Source organism: Pipistrellus kuhlii, unplaced genomic scaffold (genome assembly GCF_014108245.1).
Source record: "Pipistrellus kuhlii isolate mPipKuh1 unplaced genomic scaffold, mPipKuh1.p scaffold_m20_p_7, whole genome shotgun sequence".
Lineage (NCBI taxonomy): Eukaryota > Metazoa > Chordata > Mammalia > Chiroptera > Vespertilionidae > Pipistrellus > Pipistrellus kuhlii.
Genome location: NW_023425573.1, coordinates 13,770,929 through 13,790,840, shown reverse-complemented (window position 1 = coordinate 13,790,840; position 19,912 = coordinate 13,770,929). Strand labels below are relative to the sequence as shown.

The 19,912-nt window shown below is 39.3% G+C and overlaps 1 protein-coding gene across 5 annotated transcripts in view; it reads right to left on the bottom strand.

Moving 5' to 3' along the window:
- The window catches only part of PGAP1 (post-GPI attachment to proteins inositol deacylase 1), a 65,167-nt gene that overhangs the window by 27,517 nt on the left and 17,738 nt on the right, over nt 1-19,912 (bottom strand). For 3 of the 5 annotated variants that reach the window (XM_036420813.2, XM_036420812.2, XM_036420815.2), the window contains 14 exons: nt 19,805-19,871; nt 17,263-17,368; nt 15,825-15,880; nt 13,905-13,988; nt 10,997-11,043; nt 10,560-10,611; nt 9,064-9,141; nt 8,386-8,461; nt 6,512-6,585; nt 6,360-6,411; nt 4,639-4,705; nt 4,117-4,225; nt 3,074-3,112; nt 949-1,042 (listed from right to left, as the gene is read on the bottom strand). In XM_036420813.2, the coding sequence (XP_036276706.1) occupies nt 949-1,042; nt 3,074-3,112; nt 4,117-4,225; nt 4,639-4,705; nt 6,360-6,411; nt 6,512-6,585; nt 8,386-8,461; nt 9,064-9,141; nt 10,560-10,611; nt 10,997-11,043; nt 13,905-13,988; nt 15,825-15,880; nt 17,263-17,368; nt 19,805-19,871 (1,001 nt within the window). The remainder of the gene's footprint in view (nt 1-948; nt 1,043-3,073; nt 3,113-4,116; nt 4,226-4,638; nt 4,706-6,359; nt 6,412-6,511; nt 6,586-8,385; nt 8,462-9,063; nt 9,142-10,559; nt 10,612-10,996; nt 11,044-13,904; nt 13,989-15,824; nt 15,881-17,262; nt 17,369-19,804; nt 19,872-19,912) is intronic. The other 2 variants (XM_045575685.1, XM_045575686.1) reach the window with 2 other exon arrangements.

Below are 19,912 nucleotides of genomic sequence, written 5' to 3'. Positions count from 1 at the left end.
TATTGCTTTCTTCCTGGAATGTAACTTAGCGGCAGCCTGGAAACTGTAACAAGCCACATTCAAGGGAACAAGTCCCTGCAGGAGGACTTGGCAAAATGGAAACAACGGAGACCTTTGACTGCTGCTATGTATTTTGGCCTATCCTCTCTCCTCTCGCATGTAAGGACCTTTGGGAGGTGAGTCTCCTGGGAAACTGTCCCACGGCTGTTCCCAGGGAGGCCTGTCAATGCGCTGTATGTCCTACACTGGCCTCTCCAGCTCCAGTCTCCACCCTGCTGGGCTCTCCATGCTGGGAAGCTGCCTTGTACGGACTGGCTTCACGTAGGTTCAGCGACTGAGAGGTGCCGGCAGGCAGGAGAAGGTGTTTGCTTCCCCGCCTGTCCCTGCTGAGACCCAGCGTTTCTGTCTGCAGCCTGCCACTGCCGCAATGCTGTCCTTCCTAAGCTCACTCATCAGCTCTCTCCTTGGCCCTGGCCCCCACCGTATCAGGTGGCTCATCTGGCACTTTGTCATGTTCTGTTACACACGGGGACCTTGGTAACATGACACTTTCCATTATTCAACTCAATGTGCCAGGACCCAATTAATAGTTGGTACAGCTCAAACATTGCACCGAAGGCCTACTCTGTGCCTGGCGCCACGTGACGTACCAGGAACAGAATGGAGGAACTAGATCCCTGCCGATCAGCCTCTCCACACTGAGAGGTCCTCAGACCGGAGGGAAGGAATCTCAGGCACAAGGGTGTACAATGGGGAAAACGGGTTAAGACATTTCTTGGGCATCTTTTAAAACTTAGAGGACCTCAAATCCCTGGAAACGTGAGAGAGATGAGTTATAAATGATCAAGAAATGGATTCTCTTCCTTAACCAGATGAACGATGAAAAAGTAGTAATGAAGCACAGAGGGAGGGAGGAGTGGGGAAGAAGAAGAAGGATAAGATTCTTACCTGCTGAGAAAAGGGAGTATAACTGTCCTCCGTAAGCAAGAAGGATGCTCGACACAACGTAAGCAGGAAGAGCTCCGCCGTGAAACCGAACGACCTAGAAAACAGGCAAATCCAGGAACGACTTCTACGCCGTCACCCCAGCACAGGAAGTGTGCTTTCACGTGAAATAAAAATGCCGTTCTTCACCTGCTCTCTCTCGTGACGTGGCCACAAAGGTGTTTCCAGTAATGGGGGTCGAACTCTACGTACAGTAAACGTTAATAATATCTAGTACACTAGAAACACGGTGTCTGAGTTTCTCGTCAGAGCCACGATAGGGAAAACACATAACTGAGTCATAAGCGCACACTTTTTCACAAGGCCCGGCACTCAGCATCTTGTGGGCATTATTTCGTGCTCTCCTCCCACAAACCCTCTGAGGTGCTTCTTATCCGATTTTACAGATGACACGGAGGCCCAGGGAGCATGTGTAACTTGCACAACTAAAAACATAACACGCCAGCAAGTGGCCAAGAACTGAACCGGCAACCTTTCCGTATTCAGGACAACACCCAGCCCGCTGCGCCTCGCCGGCCTGGCTAGCTGTCCTTCTCTGATGCATGTGCAATTAGGCTCGGCTATGGAGCACTGAACTCACTACTATTCTTTGTCACCGACCTAAATTATGAGGCGCCAGAATGACATGAGAATAGAGTATTGTTATACCCTCAGCCCATACATCCAGGCACAGTAACATGTCTTTTGAGCATACTAAACATATGATAGCATGGATTCCAAGAGATAATAAATTTTCTTATTAATTGATCCCTTAACGTTTTACTTATTACAACTCTCCATGATGCTATTTTCCAACTTGTACTAACATTTAATCTCTTTATAATGTAGCACAAATTTTTTACATTAACTTACAATCTTCTAATGTTCACAAATGTAACAATACTTACAATCTAGTTCCATCAGGCTGTTGTGAGGATCAAGTGAGATGTTGCATATACTAGTAAAAAGGTTCTAATTTAATTTTGGCTTGTAGGTTTTATTATCATGATAGGATTAAATGATTTAAATTAAAAATATTCTGCTATGCCAGAATTGCAAAACACAAAAAATAAAGTGAAAGTAATAAAAGGTACAATAAAAGTGTTAATGAATTTTAAAATTATATAACTTCTCTGACAAATCAATATTATCTATTGTACAATTCTGCAAGTTATAATGATGTTGAATCATAATATAGCAGTTCTGCTACTTGATAAATTATTTTTGTAACACTATTTACCTATGAATTATAGAGACACTCTCCAAATAAATTTAAACTATTTTTCTTTCTTCTTTTTTTTATGGCAGCATAGTATTCCATTGTGTAGATATACCATAGTTTTTTGATCCAAACATCTGCTGACAGGCACCTAGGCTGTTTCCAAATCCTAGCTATGGTAGATTGTGCTGCTATGAACATATATCCTTTCTGATTCTAGTTTCTGGGGCTATAATCCTAGGAGTGGGATTACTGGGTCAATTGGGAGTTCCATTTTCAGCTTTTTTAGGAAACTCCATACTGTTCTCCACAGTGGTTGTACCAGTCTGCATTCCCACCAGCAGTGCACGAGGGTTCCTTTTTCTCCACAACCTCGCCAACACTTGAACTATTTTTCAACATGTTTATTGAATATAATTTACTTTTCATCTTTTACAAACTGAGCATGCACAAGATTAAAAGTTCTTTGAAAATGTTCATTTATATGATGGAGTCTACAGATTTTATTAGGCCATGAATTATAATATACAAGCAACATGAAATGTTAATATGACGTCCGTTTGGCCAAGAACATGAATATGTGTGAGAATCCGGAATCAACCCTCATTTCTAGGAAGTCTCAAACAGGAAAGTGTCCCTTAAAGCCAGGGCGGTCAGTGTGGCCACTGCGCCATGTTTCGTTAACATGGAAGGAAAGAAGAAGAGGAAAGGAGGAAGCAGCAGTAGCAGCTGCAGTGGTGCTAACTGCAGCCGGAGGCCACGGGTGGTTTGCTGAGTGTTAATTCTCTGGCCCTTTCCAGAATTTTGCAACCCCTGCCTTATAGTACCTATTCACGAGACAACCAATAATTAAACAGGGGTCTCTCTTACCTGTCCAAGGATTTGCGAAAAGGAAGTCTTAATCGTCACCTAGTTTAAAACAATCATTAAGAAAAATGTTATTTTCCCTAAAGCTTCTCCAGGTCACATTTTATTAAATAAAAATTAAACTTTTTTATGGTAATAAACCTAAAGGCACTCAAGATCTCAAAAGAATCCTTTGAGCCTCCAACATTTAATTTGTATCAAATGTTCAGTAAAATATTTTCCCATATTCTAATTCTTTGACAACTGAATGAATGCCATAGTAACATAGTAACCCTTTACTAACTAAAGTATTTAACTAATTAGAATATCCAATTACTAGATTATGCAAGCTAAAGGAATTTATTAAATGACTGAGTGCAGTTCAGTGGAAGCAAGATATTTCACATAAACTAGAAACCTGTGATGCCACCACCAATGTCTGCTTCAGCCACGGCCGGCTGTGGAGTTCTTAGGGCCTGGCCTGTTCTGATACAGGGAGGGGCTCTTTTGGTTCACGAACGCATAGGTTAGTAACATGTTATCCTGGAGCTCTATTTCCCTTCCCTCAACACAAGGAAATCTATGTGATTGCAGCACAAACACAACAGGCACTAAATTGCACAGACTAATGACTAACAGAAACTAACATAGTTAGTGAGAAGCAAAGACGGTCCTTACGCTTATCCAAGAGCTAGGAACCAATGTGCATCGTGCTGATGAGTAAAGGAAACCCCACAGCTGATTTCAGGATGTTCTTCAATTTACAAAGAACCTTTGCTCCCAAATGGAAAAGGTTAAACTTCGGTCGCAATTTTAAGTTTATTTTCTCTTACTTATTAAGATGCGTAGTACTTTCAGTGGGCCAGCTAAGAAAATACAGAGGTGGTGCTAACAGGTAAAATGGAGAATACTTAAAGTGATATACAAATCTATTTATTTTTTTTTATGAATGTCTACTTCTAGTGTTTATTGCCTTCTGCCTCACCATGTATCTGAAGCTACTATAAAATACATCAGCAGTTTATTCTATAGCTAAATCTTAAAAGTGAAGCCAACATACGGCTTACCTCATACTCACAGTCGGAAGACGTGTACATCTTTAATAATGCTACGTGGCTGTCATTGTCTGGCTGGGCAACATGGAGTTTCAGAGAAATTTCTGTTGAAGATGGGACCCTGAAAAGTAACTTAAATATCAATTCTCAAATACAGAATGTTATTAAATAACAACGGCTAGGCCAGTCCTCGGCCCAGCACAGCATGCTAAGGGAGAGGGTGCTGGGAGTGAGACGCATGGTTACGGAGGGACACTCCAACCAGGTCACAGGTGTCTGAATGCTCCCTGGGGGCACAGGAGTCGGGGAGAGGGTGGGAAAGGGTTCATGTTTCAAGCAATTAAGGTTTACAATCTGTATCAGTTAAATAAGAACACTATACGTTATATTATCTTACGGGCACAATGCTATATTACAGATTTCTACATTTTACTAGGAGGCACTTTAATGATTTCATTCTGATTTAAATAAACTTAGTAGAATTTGTATTGTTCAAAAAACAAAAGTTTAAGGTAAATTCTTTCATATACTTACTGTGCAATGGTTAGCGAATCTTCATAAGACCAGGGAATGTGAAGTTTATAGATACTAGTTATTTCTTCTGTTAAACAAAACAAAAACATGTGTTACTAACCTTATGTCATACCAAATGCTATATATACTATAATACCTAACTAATCATAGTAGTTATCATTATAGTAGTTCATAAGAAACCAGTAAGAGTTACATCACATAATAGAAAATTATGGAGACTGATTAATAATCTATATATATATAAAAGGCTGCCGAAACCGGTCTGGCTCAGTGTTAGAGCATCGGTCTGTGAACTGAAAGGTCCCAGGTTTGATTCCGGTCAAGGGCATGTACATTGGTTGCGGGCACATCCCCAGTAGGGGGTATGCAAGAGGCAGCTGGTCGATGTTTCTCTCTCATCAACGTTTCTAGCTCTCTCTCTCTCCCTTCCTCTCTGTAAAAAAATCAATAAAACATATTAAAAAAAAAAAAAAAAGGCTAAGTGACCGTCTGACTGGAAGCTATGACCCGCAATGATCACCAGGGGGCAGACAATCTGACTGGTAGCTATGATGCGCACTGACCACCAGGGGGCATATGCTCAATTCAGGAGCTGCCAAGCTGAGGTGACTTGGCAGCGGAGTTCTTGGGTGACGCACCCTGGAACCAGAGAGGAGGGAGCCCGATTTGGGGGTGTATCACCTGAGAACCACCCTCTCATAATCCAGGACCCCTTAGGGGATGCTGGGGAGCCAGTTTTGGCCTGATCCCCACAGGCCAGGCTGAGGGACCCCACCTGCCGACAGACCCTGCTCACTCCATACAGGCCCTTCGAGCCACAGCACTACTCCAGGTAGGACCAGCCAGGGAGGGACTGCAGGAGGCTGGCTCCAGGGCATGTTCAGCCCGTCTCACCCAGTCCTGTCCTGCTGGCCGCCTTCTAATTAATTTCCTTTCAATGTGCATCAGTCCGTGCACTGGGGCACCAGTGTTTTATAATATTAGACTTAAAAAAGATATTAGAGCATATGGGAAGGACTAAGAAACTGGAAAAACATGAAGCAGCTAATCTGAATTACTATTATAATAAAACAGTAAGGTAGGTAGTATTTTTAAACTGTGGATATTTAAGCCTGAGCTGGTGTGGCTCAGTCGGTTGAGCATTGTCCTGAGTACCAAAAGGTCACCAGTTTGATTCCCAGTTAGGGCAATCCCCAGGTTTCAGGCTTGGTCCCCAACCCCCAGTGTGGTGCATGTGGGAGGCAGTTGATTAATGTTTCTCTTTCTTTCCCTCTTATTCTCTCTCTGAAATCATAGGTGTTAAAACCAAAACAGTAGATGCTTACTATTAACATACTGCGGACAGTTCATGAGAATTCTCATTTCATATTACACAGTGTTTTACAAATTATCATACTTTAAAAAGATATTAGCTCGTAAGGACATGTAGTAATAACTTCAAAATGCAATGGGTGTTTAATTTTAAAGCGTGACTTTAACATTTATGTAAAATGTTTTTTGTACTTGTTCAATAGAAACTTATCTGGCCATTGGGTTAAGCTAGCAATAAAACTACTGGTCCACAGTGTGTTAAGAAAGGGTCTATATTAAATCCGTTGGAAATATAAACAGCTTTTCTATTACATTAAATTATACTTCACATAAATATAGCAAATTCAAGTGAAAGCCTGCTGATCTTTCAAATGACATTACCTCTATATCTTATTGTAAAACACACTGACCTTTGACTCCTGAGCACTTGCTGTCTACGTTGACTTGAAAAGCTTGGTAAATCTAATAAAGTTTGACCACAAAAACAAAAGCAGAAGTTTACTTGTTTGTTTAACTAAACAGTAAAGTAAAATCAAATCCTTCTTATACGAGGGATTATTACCTGTCCAAAGTTCAGAAGCTCTATATTATAGAATAGGCCGTTTGTGTTTAATTTCACTGTCCTTGAAGATAACCCTGTTAAATTAAGTATCATATTACTTAGAATACCAAAGAATAACCAAAGTACAAATTGCTTAAAGAACATTAAAATTATGCCAACCGATTTTTAATATTAAAAAAGAGCTTATAGGTTCTGACTTCTGACATGAAGGCATGAACTCCTAAAAATACAATCCTCCTTCAGAAAACTCTGGGTAAAACAAAACATTTACAATGCCTTTCAATCACATGCATGTGCTTTAAGAAACCAAATACATATCTCCAGTGTCGATATGGTAGCTTTCTTGGTAGATCTCATTTTGTAAGCTCGCTATCTTTAATGAGCTAAGTGACTGAGTTGCCATTTCTGTACTGTTCTCAGTGTTTTTCTACCAAAAAAAGGGTAGAGGAGGGATAAAAATCTTTCAGGAAGTTTCCTCTATCAAGTAGAATAGAATCTTTTCATGAATGGCATAAGAGCCAACCAAAATAGAGATTCCACTATCCAAAACCAGAAAAACTTAAACAAGAAAGTAACCATAGTATTGAATCATAACCCAATGAATAAAATAAATATGCATGGCTCCACTGCTGACATACATAAAAACCGAATAAATAAATCAATAAATCAGGAAGAAGGGACAACACTCCCTTAGGAAGAATTCTAGTAAATATAGAGTGTCAGTGACAATTGCTTCAGACTAGATGAACTTTAGGATGCTAAGATTAGTGGGTTATTTTGAAGAAGAAAAAAATAGGTTACTCACAAAGTATCTCCCCCCAAAATATTAATTAATTACAGTAACTTCACAGTAGAAAAACCTGGAAGACACCTCCTTCACCAAGTGGCCAAGGTTCACATCACCGCTGATCAGACACAGCGAGTGATAAAACGTGTCCTCTGCTATGACTCATGGAGAAGCACTCATTATATTAAGAGTATTCTGTGATACTCTTGCCAAAAATGTGTAACACCAACTGACAGGAAAGCTTTACACAAATCCAAATCAAGGAACAGTCTACAAAGTAACTGACCAGTGCTCTTCAAAGGTAAGGAAAAACAAGGAAAGACTGAGGAACTATGAAAATATTAGAGGAGCCGAAAGAGCCATAAAACCTCAGAGCAACGCGGGCCCCTGGAGAAGAACAAAGGTGGAGAAGCCCACGAAAACCAAAGACAGCCCGCGGCGTGGTGAGCAGCACGACGCTAACGCTAGCTGCTTAGTTCTGACAGCCGCATTGTTCACGAGGCCAGCATTACGGAAAGACGAGGGGACGGGTGCACAGGAACGCTGTACTCTTTCTGTAAGTCTAAAATGAATTCATCATAATATGCAAAAGAATTCGGAGTTACATGTATTTAGAGAAATCCTGAGACTGTCACAGGGCAGGCAGACATGTATACCTTATAATAAGCCTTTTATAAAAAGGGCCAATACTGAGCATAAATTCACATGAGAACACATGCAGACACACACACACAAACGCATGTGACCATGGATACATTTATTTTAAAGTTTCCTTCTCGAGTGGGGGGGAAGGGAGGATGGGAGAGTAATAGGGAAATAAGGACACATATGTAATAGCTTAATCGATAAAGAAATTAAAAAATAACAAATAAATAAATAAGTTCCCTCCTCAGAAGATGACGGCTGGCCCAGTATTAAATAAGAGTCAAACAATGGAACACATCACACAGTAAGTCTAGGACTACACTTGAAATACACAACAATAGTCTTTTTCATGGTTCTGCTTTATGGCAACAGCCCTGTGAGAGAAATCAGCACTGCTGAAAAGAAAAGCAAGTCTTAAGATTTCCAAAAGCAAAGCACTTACCGAAGGAAAAAAGATGCGTTACTTGAAGCTGTATGGATCTTGTCTCTTTTATAAAGAATTCACAATCCACAACAAACTGAAATAGAAACACTGATTTATTAGAAAGAAAATAACAATAAATTCTAGCAAAACACCTTGATGTTCAAGTGGAGAATAAAAGTCGCCAGCGTTGGGGAAGGTATTACGTGCCACACCCTACCTCTGGCTAAAATGGCAAGCATGTCTCAAGGAGAGATGCTAAGCTAAGAAAATTTGATGAGCAAGCTTAATTTAATAAAAATTATTAGTGAGTTGTGTATTTTTTTGAGTACCTCTTTTATTCACACTCTATTCCCTATTTCCAAATATATTTCTCTTCCCCTACCCAAGTATATTTTTAAGAATGGGGTCAGTTTCTTTCTCATCTGTGGGCTTCCTATATAATTCCTGGCATAGACTCTTGCATATAAAATGGTCTCAATAATTAATAGATTTTGGAAGACTGATGCTCCCACTTGGAATAAAGAGACTTGGGTTTATTCTGCTTAGTTCCAGTCGGACTGGTCCTACCAGTCGTAGGTTAATCACTAGACTGGCATTTAGGCAAGCCCGATGCTGACGAATTCATCAAAAAAGAACAAACATTTAGCATTGAGTGGCCCCAACACATTCTGATAATGACGTTAACCCATCCATTACCTTACTTCCATGGATGGATGGTACGTAAACAACAAGATGAGACAAAGATGGATAGTCTTGGAGTCTTAACGTCAGAGACTAAAAAAAAAAAAAAAAAGTGAAAGTACAGAGCTGATTTATATGGAACTGGAAGCATGTTAAAAGAAAAATAAATCACAAACACTATTTGTTATATAATATGTTATTAAAAAAAACAGATTTCAAACTTTTATATTCAATGCTTCATAAGGTACTACCCATGTTTATATTTCCAGGTCAGTAATCCTGCTGAAAGTCAAATTCCTAACAATTACGTGAATATAGACTACCAAAATAGTCCTGCATCTCTTGAACCGTATCTGTCCCTTCATGTGAAACAAAAGACATTGAGCACCAAATTTAAATATCTTACATAATTATTTCCAGATGCCCTTTCTTTTTATAATGTGTCTGTTTGTTTCAAACAATGTTACAGCATTATCTCTACATTTATTTTGGTAGCACAAGACAGAGGCTCAACAGTTGATGAATGAATGGATGCTATATATGATGGCAGAGTTTGGATCCTAATCTCAAATGATTCTGATCAAGCCCAAGTAGTAAAGAGTTGCTGGCTTATGGTATATATGACCATCATCTCCTAAACTATTCAGTACAATGACAGGAAGACACAGCAAAGCAAGACTAATAAGGTACCTCACCAAATAAACACCTCTTCTCAAAATTAAGACCAGACCTTATATGTCCATATTTTGAGGAATAAAGAGCTAGGAGACACATCTATTTATTGAAAAGTCAAGTCACCAAATAGTTGTGAGAGCCACTTTTTCCCCTGGAAGTTCATGCAGAGGTGGGGTAGTGACATATTGCTACCATTTGTGCACACGCTGAGACATTACTGCAGATAACTTTCTCCTGGCACTGCAGGGCAGCTGTGGGCAGCCCCGAGAGGTTCTGAGGCTGGAGAGCTGTGTGTGAGTGGCCGCCTAAGAAGCCAGTCAGACTCCCTTGGGAGAGCGTGTTAAACACACTCCTGGGCTTCTCCTCGATGTACAGCACTGTTTCTGCAACAGACATCCACCTTATCTCTCTATATAAAAGCCCAATGACTGTAATGGCAGATTGACTGGAACAACCAGAACGACCAGTGGCTATGATGCGCACTGACCACCAGGGGGCAGATGCTCAACGCAAGAGCTGCTTCCTGGTGATCAGTGCACTCCCACAGGAGGAGCGCTGCTCAGCCAGAAGCTGGGTTCACACATACATTTTATTTTATTTAGAGCATTATTAACTTAATTGTTTTTGTTTTTTTACCTCTGAAAACTAAAAAAAAATACATTTTTCTCCATTAAATCTCTCCATTTCTAGGGGAAATATTTCTAAAATGCAGATAAACGAATCTTAAGTTTATGAAATACCTAGATGAATTAATAAAATACCATATTCTAAAATGCCTATAGGCTCAAGTATTTTTTTTTTCACCTAAATGTTAAAATTCTAAAGCCACAACTTACCTTAATTGTTGGCAACAGTTCAGCTTTCCATGATAAGTCAACCCCTTGCTGGCTGTGGAATAAACAGGCACATGTAATTAAAGGACATACATATTAAAGTATTATAAAGGATAAGTGTCAGAGGACAAAGAAATCACCCACAGAGCTACCAGAGAGAGTTCTAATGACATGAAGTTTAAAACATTCTCACACAAGATATTCTACCCACATAGTCCTTTTGGAACCAAAAACCTGTCTTTCCAGCAGCCAACTATTTCAATGTTTACAAACTTACTGCTATGCTGATTTCCCTTTTCACTTTAAAGCCAATACTTTAGTTTAGTATACAGCACTAAAACAAGTTTAAAAAGTATAAAGCTATTCTGAAAGTGTAATTTGTGAGTGTGTTTACGTTGAGAAAAATGAACGATGGAAGGCCATAGATTCAAAGAACTTACCACATAGAAGTGCTGTTTATGCAGCCAAAAATCCAGCTATTTGTATCCTGTTGATAAATGACACAAGCAAAGCACACTAAATGGTGTGGAAAACAATTATGCAAAACAGACATCGTCAATGTTTTACTGTTGCCTGATAGGGCCAGTAGGCACAACAAAAATGTAATTTTAAAAATCTAATTTTAAGAATTTACCCAGCTCTTGGTATGATCTTGTTAAAATGTAGGAAAGTTAACTATGTAACTACATAATTAAATAATTATGTACTTACATAATGGGTATTCCTAAATAGCTACTTATTATTTAGGAATGTATCTGACATGGTCTGAAAGTCCAATAGGTCAAGGGTAGGTAAAGAAGTCTACAGTCAACAAGATAGGGAAGCAAGAAACCTAGAGTAGCAATGTGAGAAAGAGTAACCCAATGGACACCTCTCCACAGCACATCACCTAAACATTTCTAATTTTTAAAAAAATGTTTTTATTTATTTTAGAGAGAGAGAAAGGGAATGGGAGAGAAACATCGATATGAGAGGCACGGATTAGCCACCTCCTGCATGCCCCCTACTGGGGATGGAGCCCAAACCCAGGCTTGTGCCCTGACTGGGAATTGAACCAGCGACCTTTTGGTGCATGGGATGATGCTCAATCAACTGAGTCGCATGGGCCTAGGCAAGCATTTCTAATGTCTGAACCGACACCTTGACTTTGGCAATGTTTATTGTTTAATTATGTAGTTACTTAGTAAGCTTCCTACATTTTAACAAAAACAGAAAAATGAACAACTAGACGTGGACCTTTATACAAAAATAATAATAAAAATCCAGCGCCAAGCAATTAATCTAAGTATAGCCTTTAGTTTACCATTTGAGTTCTTATTTGACTACCAGATAACTTCTACACACCTGAGAAGGTGTTTGGATTGAAACACAATCCAAGACTGGAGGCAGTCACTGTTTTGTCAGTGCAGCAGGAAATACTGCAGAGATGGTTGTGATTTTTTAACTCTATTATGGGTTTAGCTTCAGTCATTTAAGAGAATTATGACCTGAGATCACTCCAACTTCCAAGGAAGGAGTAAGAGCAGTGCTTCAAGACTACTGAGATGACCCAACTACCGAAATCCTACCAGAGCGTAAGATAATGAGAAATACCGCTCAGACAGCCACATAGATGCTTCCTTCATATATGCATTGGACAATAAAAAAAAAAAATCAATCCTTTCTTTAAACTAATACTTATAACTTATGAAGTCCATTCTAGGTCCATGGAATTGTGACCTTGAGGAAAAGGATAAATCAGGCAGGCCTGGTCTTTGCTCTCATGAAACTTAAATGAAATTTTAATACGTTTTTCCAAGAATACAGAAAAGAAAGCTGAAAACCAAACAAACAACCAAAAATACACAATATGCCGAAGCTGGTTTGGCTCAGTGGTAGAGCGTTGGTCTGCGGACTGAAGGGTCCCAGGTTCGATTCCGGTCAAGGGCATGTACATTGGTTGAGGGCACATCCCTTGTAGGGGATGTGCAGGAGGCAGCTGGTCGATGTTTCTCTCTCATCGACGTTTCTAGCTCTCTATCTCTCTCCTTTTCTCTGTAAAAGATCAATAAAATATATTTTTTAAAAATACACAATATGGTATGTTTCTGCCCTCCACTACTGCCAAAATGCCCGTGTGACTTCCATATCAGCTGCCCACACTTCTCAGAACCCTAATGTGCCCTTCTAAAGCAAGGCAGCCAAACAGAGTTTCACAGCCTAGACAGGGAACATCAGAAGCCTCTCCATAGCCAGCCCACTTTGATCCTGGGTTTCTGCAGCTAATAAGTGAGCGTGTCCTCAGAGACAGCCCTCATTATGAACATCGCCAATATCCCACACCAGTCATTTCTCTTGGGGGGTAGAGAATTCTGAATTGAATAAATATATCCAAGCCCACCCTAAAACAACATTTTTATAGAACCTAGAAAGTGTCAAGAGAACAGTTTCAGGTCATCTCGTAAACATCCCTAACTAATTACAAAACAGTATTGATGATCTTAGAAAAAGTCATTCAAGAATTGCTGACTAACTCCAGGAAGTAGAAAGAAAAGAAAATGCCATGAGATCATAAAATGCATAGTTCTTTAACAACAACAAAATAATAATGATAATAATAATAATAATAATAATAATAATAATAAAATCTGTCTACATCCCTCAGTGGCTGCTAGAATCGTTAGGTGAGAGATTGTTTGGGAATGTCCCAGTGGACAGATCATACTGATACCACCTAAGACCCTGATACATCTTTCTGTCACTAGAAGTGGGACAGACAGCCAGGATATGCCTCCTGATGAGGGGAGTGCCCAGTTCTACTTATAAAATGTTTTTATCATACACAATTAATCGGAGTCTAATCGAGATTCTATATCTAACTCCCAGTTTACAGACAACAGGAGGGATGGAAATACGTGTTAAAAGAAACAAGAATACAACCAGCTAAACCCACAATGTAGGGAACTTATAGAGCACATCACCTTTCTTGAATAAACAAATGGAAAGAAAAGGGGGCTGCTACAAAAGAGACTTAAGATCCACGAATCAAATGCAATGTATGGACTTCAGATTCTGATTCAAATAAATCAACTTAAAAAGTAACACCACCTTGTCTAAAGGCTTTATTCTTTATCAAAGTGCAGCATCTACCAACTCAGTGATATAGGAGATCCCGGTATATTATCAACTACAGAAACATTTGGATGAATGTTTTTCAATCAAAAAACTCTTCTCCAGACAAATATTTTACAACAAATTATATTTAGTAATAGTGCATAACTAAGGTAGAGATCCACTAGATATTTGCTGAACTTGATAAATTCAGCAGTTAGCCTTTTAAATTTACACACAATGTATCAATCATCTTACCAGCATGGTGCTCTGACAATAGGCATGAGAGTAGATTTTTCTATGATTTGCAAGAGGAAATGTAAAATATATATTATCAGATTCCTGGAGGGAAAAAAAAAGAGGAAAGACACAATAAAATGATCATAAAAATGGATAATTCCATCTTTCGAAACTCCAGCTAAGGTGGTAATTATTCTATTATTCCTGGTAGTGTTGAAGACCAATATTCTAGGAGTGGGAAGAAGAAGAAACAGATAGAAGATGGAGAGGTCAGGTATAAACCCTGTAGTCCTGAAATCTGTCTTGAAAATATCAGTATGAATGTATGAGCTCTGGTTTGGCTTGGTTTTGGCCTTATGATGAAGCTAAAATACCTTTCTTAGCTCTGTCCACCGAAAAGCCTAGAAATGCTAACCCACCCGCCGTAAGCATTGCTACTGCCCTGATTACGGATTTGGGGTGCCAGTTACCAAATATTGGGAGACTTCCTTAGAGAAAAAAGCTGATTCAAGGTCTGGGGCAGGGAATATACAAAATGAACTGCAATGTCTTCTCATCCTAGATAGACAGTGAAAAAACTATCAATGACAACTAAAGAGCAGCTATATGGAAGATTCTGAAACCTAACTTGAAATGGCTACACTGCTCAAGGACAGAAAAATTTTAATATTTTAGTTTAAATAGAAAAACATATATGCTTAAATACATGAGTTCATAAAACTATGAGGGAGGAAAAAACCCCAAAACCTCTTTCAGTTACTGTCTGTGAACCAACTCACCATGCTGAAAACCAGTAAATATAAGATCCAAAGGCCTAAGCAATTAACATTTTTTCCTTTACGATTTGTTCCTTTTTTTTTTTTTATAAATTTACTAGATGAGTTTTTCTATATAGTGCTCTAATTAATAAATGAAGAAGAAATAATCAAATTAGAGTATCATATTTTTGCATCCCCCTAAATCTGTGGTGGGCCAACTGCAGCTTGCGAGCCACATGTAGCTCTTTGGCCCCTTGAATGTGGCTCCTCCACAAAATACCACGGCCTGGGCGAGTCTATTTTGAAGAAGTGGCATTAGAAGAAGTTTAAGTTTAAAATATTTGGCTCGCAAAAGAAATTTCAATCGTTGTACTGTTGACATTTGGCTCTGTTGACTAATGAGTTTGCTGATCACTGCCCTAAATGAACTGACAGTAGGCATTATTCCTCAATAATAGTAACTGCTAATAAAAAAATAAATAAATAAATAAAAAAGTCAGTCTTGCAAAAACAAACACCTGAGTCTGACTGAGCATCTACCAGGCGTCTTCAAACTACGGCCCGCGGGCCACATGCAGCCCGCAGAGGAGTCTGATCCGGCCCGCCAGGTTTTTTGGGCAGTGAGCGCAGCCAAGGTGTTACAGTAGGAATTAGTAGTTCATATAGTCCGGCCCTCCAGCTCTCTGAGGGACCGTGATCTGGCCCCCACTTTAAAATGTTTGAGGACCCCTGACTAGACCCAACTACTATATCCCAGGAAAAGAGAAGGCAAAGGAACATGTTGGAATGACACTACAGCAATGCAATCAGAAAACCAAGACCGTGAAACTTCGTAAGACAAATGACTTGCTTTTTTCAACAAATAAACTGCAAGGGGAAAAAAAGGTGATTAAGTAAGTATTAGAGGTTAAAAGAAATAAGAGATATATCAACAAATATTATGTGGACCTTGTTTGCATCTGGATTTGAACAAATTAAAAGTAAAAATAATTTAAAAATTTGACAGTTACAAAATTGAAAAACTGAACCCCAACTAGATACTTATTATTTAAAAATTATTACTTAAATTGTTTTAATGCGGCAAAATGATCTGTGGTTATCTTTTTAAAAGAGACATTAACAGTTAAAGATAACTACTAAATGTATTTAAGTAAAGGAAAACCCACGGTGGTATACTTACATTGTAAGCCACATAGGACCACTTGGACACTTTGACCGGAACCCACAGCGGCGTCACTAAGGGGAAGGAAATTACTTGTTTAGCTTGGGTTTTTATATTAAATAATTTATCTTATTAAATACTGGTGAAATATTTCTCAATCAGCAGTTTTTGAAAAAGGGGTTTCCTGAAAAGTGAACATTTTAAATGAGAAAACCTAGTGATATAGTCTCTATGTGCTCATTACTAACTAGCATTCATATCAAATAAAGCACTTTAAATCAACTTGGTGTCTAACTCTAAGGAAGTATCAAGAGAAGAAAGTGCCAAAACCGGTTTGGCTCAATGGATAGAGTGTTGGCTTGGGGACTGAAAGGCCCCGGGTTCAATTCCGGTCAAGGGCATGTATCTTGGTTGCGGGCATATCCCCAGTTGGGGGTGTGCAAGAGGCAGCTGATCGATGACTCTCTCTCATCGATGTCTCTAACTCTCTATCTCTCTCCCTTCCTCTCTGTACAAAATCAATAAAATATATTTTAAAAAAAAGAGAGAGAGAGAAGAAAGTCAATACTTCATTTCCCAAACAAGATAAATAATGAAGTACAGTATGACAGATATTACATATGAAAGCAGAATTTACCAGCTAAAGATATGCCTGTGAATCCAAAAGGAGGTTGAAGAATAACTAATACTGAGAAACTGAGCAGAGCACTTATTTTATGTGATTGTCAGGCAACCAGAGACACTGAGCTTTAGCTTTAAACGTTTCCTACTTGTTAGGCTATTTTCAGGACAAACATTTTTTTTATCAGCAACATCTTATAAATTGCTTTTCTACCTTTTCCCTTCCCTAACCAACAACCTCTTAAGAAACCATCTTAGAGACATTAATCCTATATAATAAAGAGATAATATGCAAATTGACCATTGTTCCAACACACAAGATGGCCGCCACATGATGGCCAGCAGAGGAGAGAAGTTGGGCGGGACCAGGCCTGCAAGGGAGGGCAGTTAGGGGCAATCAGGCTGGCAGGGGAGTGCTCAAAACAGAGCTGTTCTTCCTTGGAAACTCCCTTGCACTCTGCTCTACTGACTTCCCCTGTGTCATAATGTCATACGTTTCATGAAATGAAAATGCAAAGGGGTGATCAGGCTGGCATGCAGAAGCAGTTAGGGGCAATCAGGCAAGCAGGCAGGCAATCAGTTGGGAGCCGGCAGTTCTGGATTGTGAGAGGGATGTCTGACTTCGGGACCTCAGATTGGAGAGGGTACAGGCTGGGCTGAGGTGCACCCCTCCGCCCATGTGCACGAATTTTGTGCACAGGTCCTCTAGTAAAATACAAAGGATTACAGTACCTGAAGTATCACAATTTCAAAGATTTTTGTCCGCTAATAACAAATTGACCTAAAAATAATAATTACAGCTCTACTTAAATTTAAAAATATTAAGACCACTAACCTGTTAAGTCAGAAATTATTGCTGGTTTTTCCTCAAAGTGCTTTGCTGGGTGTCTTATAAAGTGGTGATTCAAAACTGACAATTTCTTCTTGGGATTTTGAGTTATCTAGAGAGAACATGGATACGTTCTGTATGTACCCTTTCATATCCTGGTGATAATTCAATGAAACTTTGCTTCGAGTAACAAAGCTAAGAGCCAACAGTTACTTACTTCCTGTTCTAAGTGCTTAACATGTGGGACAATCACCTTCTTATCTGTGTTTTATTTTTACTTATTTACTAATAAATCTTTATTGTTCAGATTATTACAATTGTTTCTCCTTTTCCCCTTGTTTTTTAAATGTGAGGAAGTGAGAGCACAGAGGAATATAGGAACCTGCCCACAGTCACGCTCCCAACGAGAGCTGGGACCAGTGCTCACACACAGGCCGTCCGCCCCAGAGCCCGTGCCTTTCACCATGATGCAGTCGTGCTCTCCAACAACAGGTGAGGGTCAAGCACATGAACACGTACAAAACCAGAAGGGAACGCCAGGGGTCCTCCAGTCTAGTGACTCCAACCCCCTAGCTTCCCAGGGCAGACCAGGGCCAACCTCACACCCAGAAATCAAGTGGCCACTAGAGAAAACAGAGCTGTTCTTCCTTGGAAACTCCCCTGAACTCTGCTCTCCTGACTTCCCCTGCGACTAAGTATCATACGTCTCATGAAATGAAAACGCAAGCAGACAACAGGAATTTTCCTGCTGTTCTAAAATATCCCAGCACAATAAAATGTCGGCCACTTTGTATCAGCCCCTCCCTTGAAAAAAAAATGTACTGGGGCATAAAATTCCTCTGGAATCTACCGCTCAAGCTCGCCAGTTCTCTAGAGAGGGCTTGAAGCCCCGACAGGGAAGTGATTTCCTCAGCAACCACACAGTGACCGGATGATGAAGAGAGGACGGTGAGAGCCCAGCTCTGTTCAATGCCTCAGGAGGCACCCAATATTTGCTTTCGAACTTGGTACTTTCCCAAATATCACATTCCAGTTGTAGCAATTCTTACCAGGAGAATGTCCTGCCCTCTTTAGTGCAAGTGCTGACTCCTTGTTGCTTGGATATATTAGGTTGGGGGACAGTCCTTAAAAAACTGAAGACTGTTATGTCCCTCACCCAAATAAAAATTTCTTTCATTTTTGAAGATCGAACAACTTCAAAAGCATCAAGTGTTTTTCACAGAACGGCTTCAGACCCCTCTCCACTTCGCCTGCATTCCTTCCCGGGATAAACTCAAGTTTGTTAACGTCCCCCCCCTTAAAATAGGATGTACAAAACAGAATATAATTCGGTATTGTCGAGTGGAGGAAAGTGAAATTTAACTTCACTGATGCAAACGCTAAACTTCAATCAATTCAGCCTAATACAAAATTAGTTTTGATTTGTGTGTGTTTTTTAAAGCAGCCACATCTGATTGCAATCAATTAAAGCCACAGGTCTTTCAACCAAAATTTCAGTTAAGTCATCTCTCACATCTAGAGGATCCACCCACTCACTTTTTCAGCTTCGATGTATCTGCTGATGACCATCAAAAATGACACCAATTCTGGTCCTGGGGACCTCATGATTGGGAATAATTATGGCGTGAGTTCTAGTTTCCCTGTATGCCTGCTTTTCCTCCTAGATTACATGCTTCCTGGTTAGCAATCATATCCTAACATCTTACTGTCTAACGTGCAGTCCAGTCCATTGTATGTAATGATTTTATGAAACAGAACTCAGTTTCATAATATTTTGATTCTTAGCATTATTAGTTATCAAAAACTTCTCATTTGTCCCTTAAAATGTGTCTATAATATACTTATCCTTACAGAATTAAAATTTATTACACACTAGCATTAGAGTTTTCTCATCTTAGAATTTAATGGAACACAAGATTTGGTTTATTCAACTGTAGATCTTTGGATCCCATCAGAAAGGTAAAGATCCTTTCTCAAAAAAAAGTTCAACAAAAATGTCTAATATGATAGATCTCAAGATCTATAATACATTCCTAAAAATGACAAAATAGCTAGTAATAAGTATTTCCCTTAATTAAATATAAAAGACTATATATTAAAATTTAAACAGTAAAGGAGAAAAACTGGGAAAGATGTTAGGAATCTTTCATTTTCATTGAATTTTTTTAAACACTTTTATTTAATTTACTTGGGGGTGGGGTCAGTGGTTAAAGAGGACATATGCTTCACGTGTACAATTCTATGGTACATCTTCTGTTTATTGTACTGTGTGTTCACCACCTAAAGTCGAGTCTCTTTCCATCACAATGTACCCCCTCACCCACTTCTACCTCTCCCACCCTCTTTTCCTCCACTGCATTCTATTAATTATTATTAGTGGTCCAAGTATTATCAGATAAAAACGGAGGTATTTCCATTTTGAAAGTCATTGTAGGTCATCATAAGGTGTAGCTTCTAGTTGCATCAAAGTGTAAAATGTATTCATTCCACCACAGCTGCAACCAAGCTCTCACTTTACTGAAATTGTTGTTAGTTTAAGAATACTTACTTGCTTAGTGTCAGCATCAATCAGGTCAAAGAATGCTCGAATTGTAGTCAACTGCAACTGTTTACACCTAAAGAATAGGATGTGTTACAAAGGAAACGTTCTTTGAAA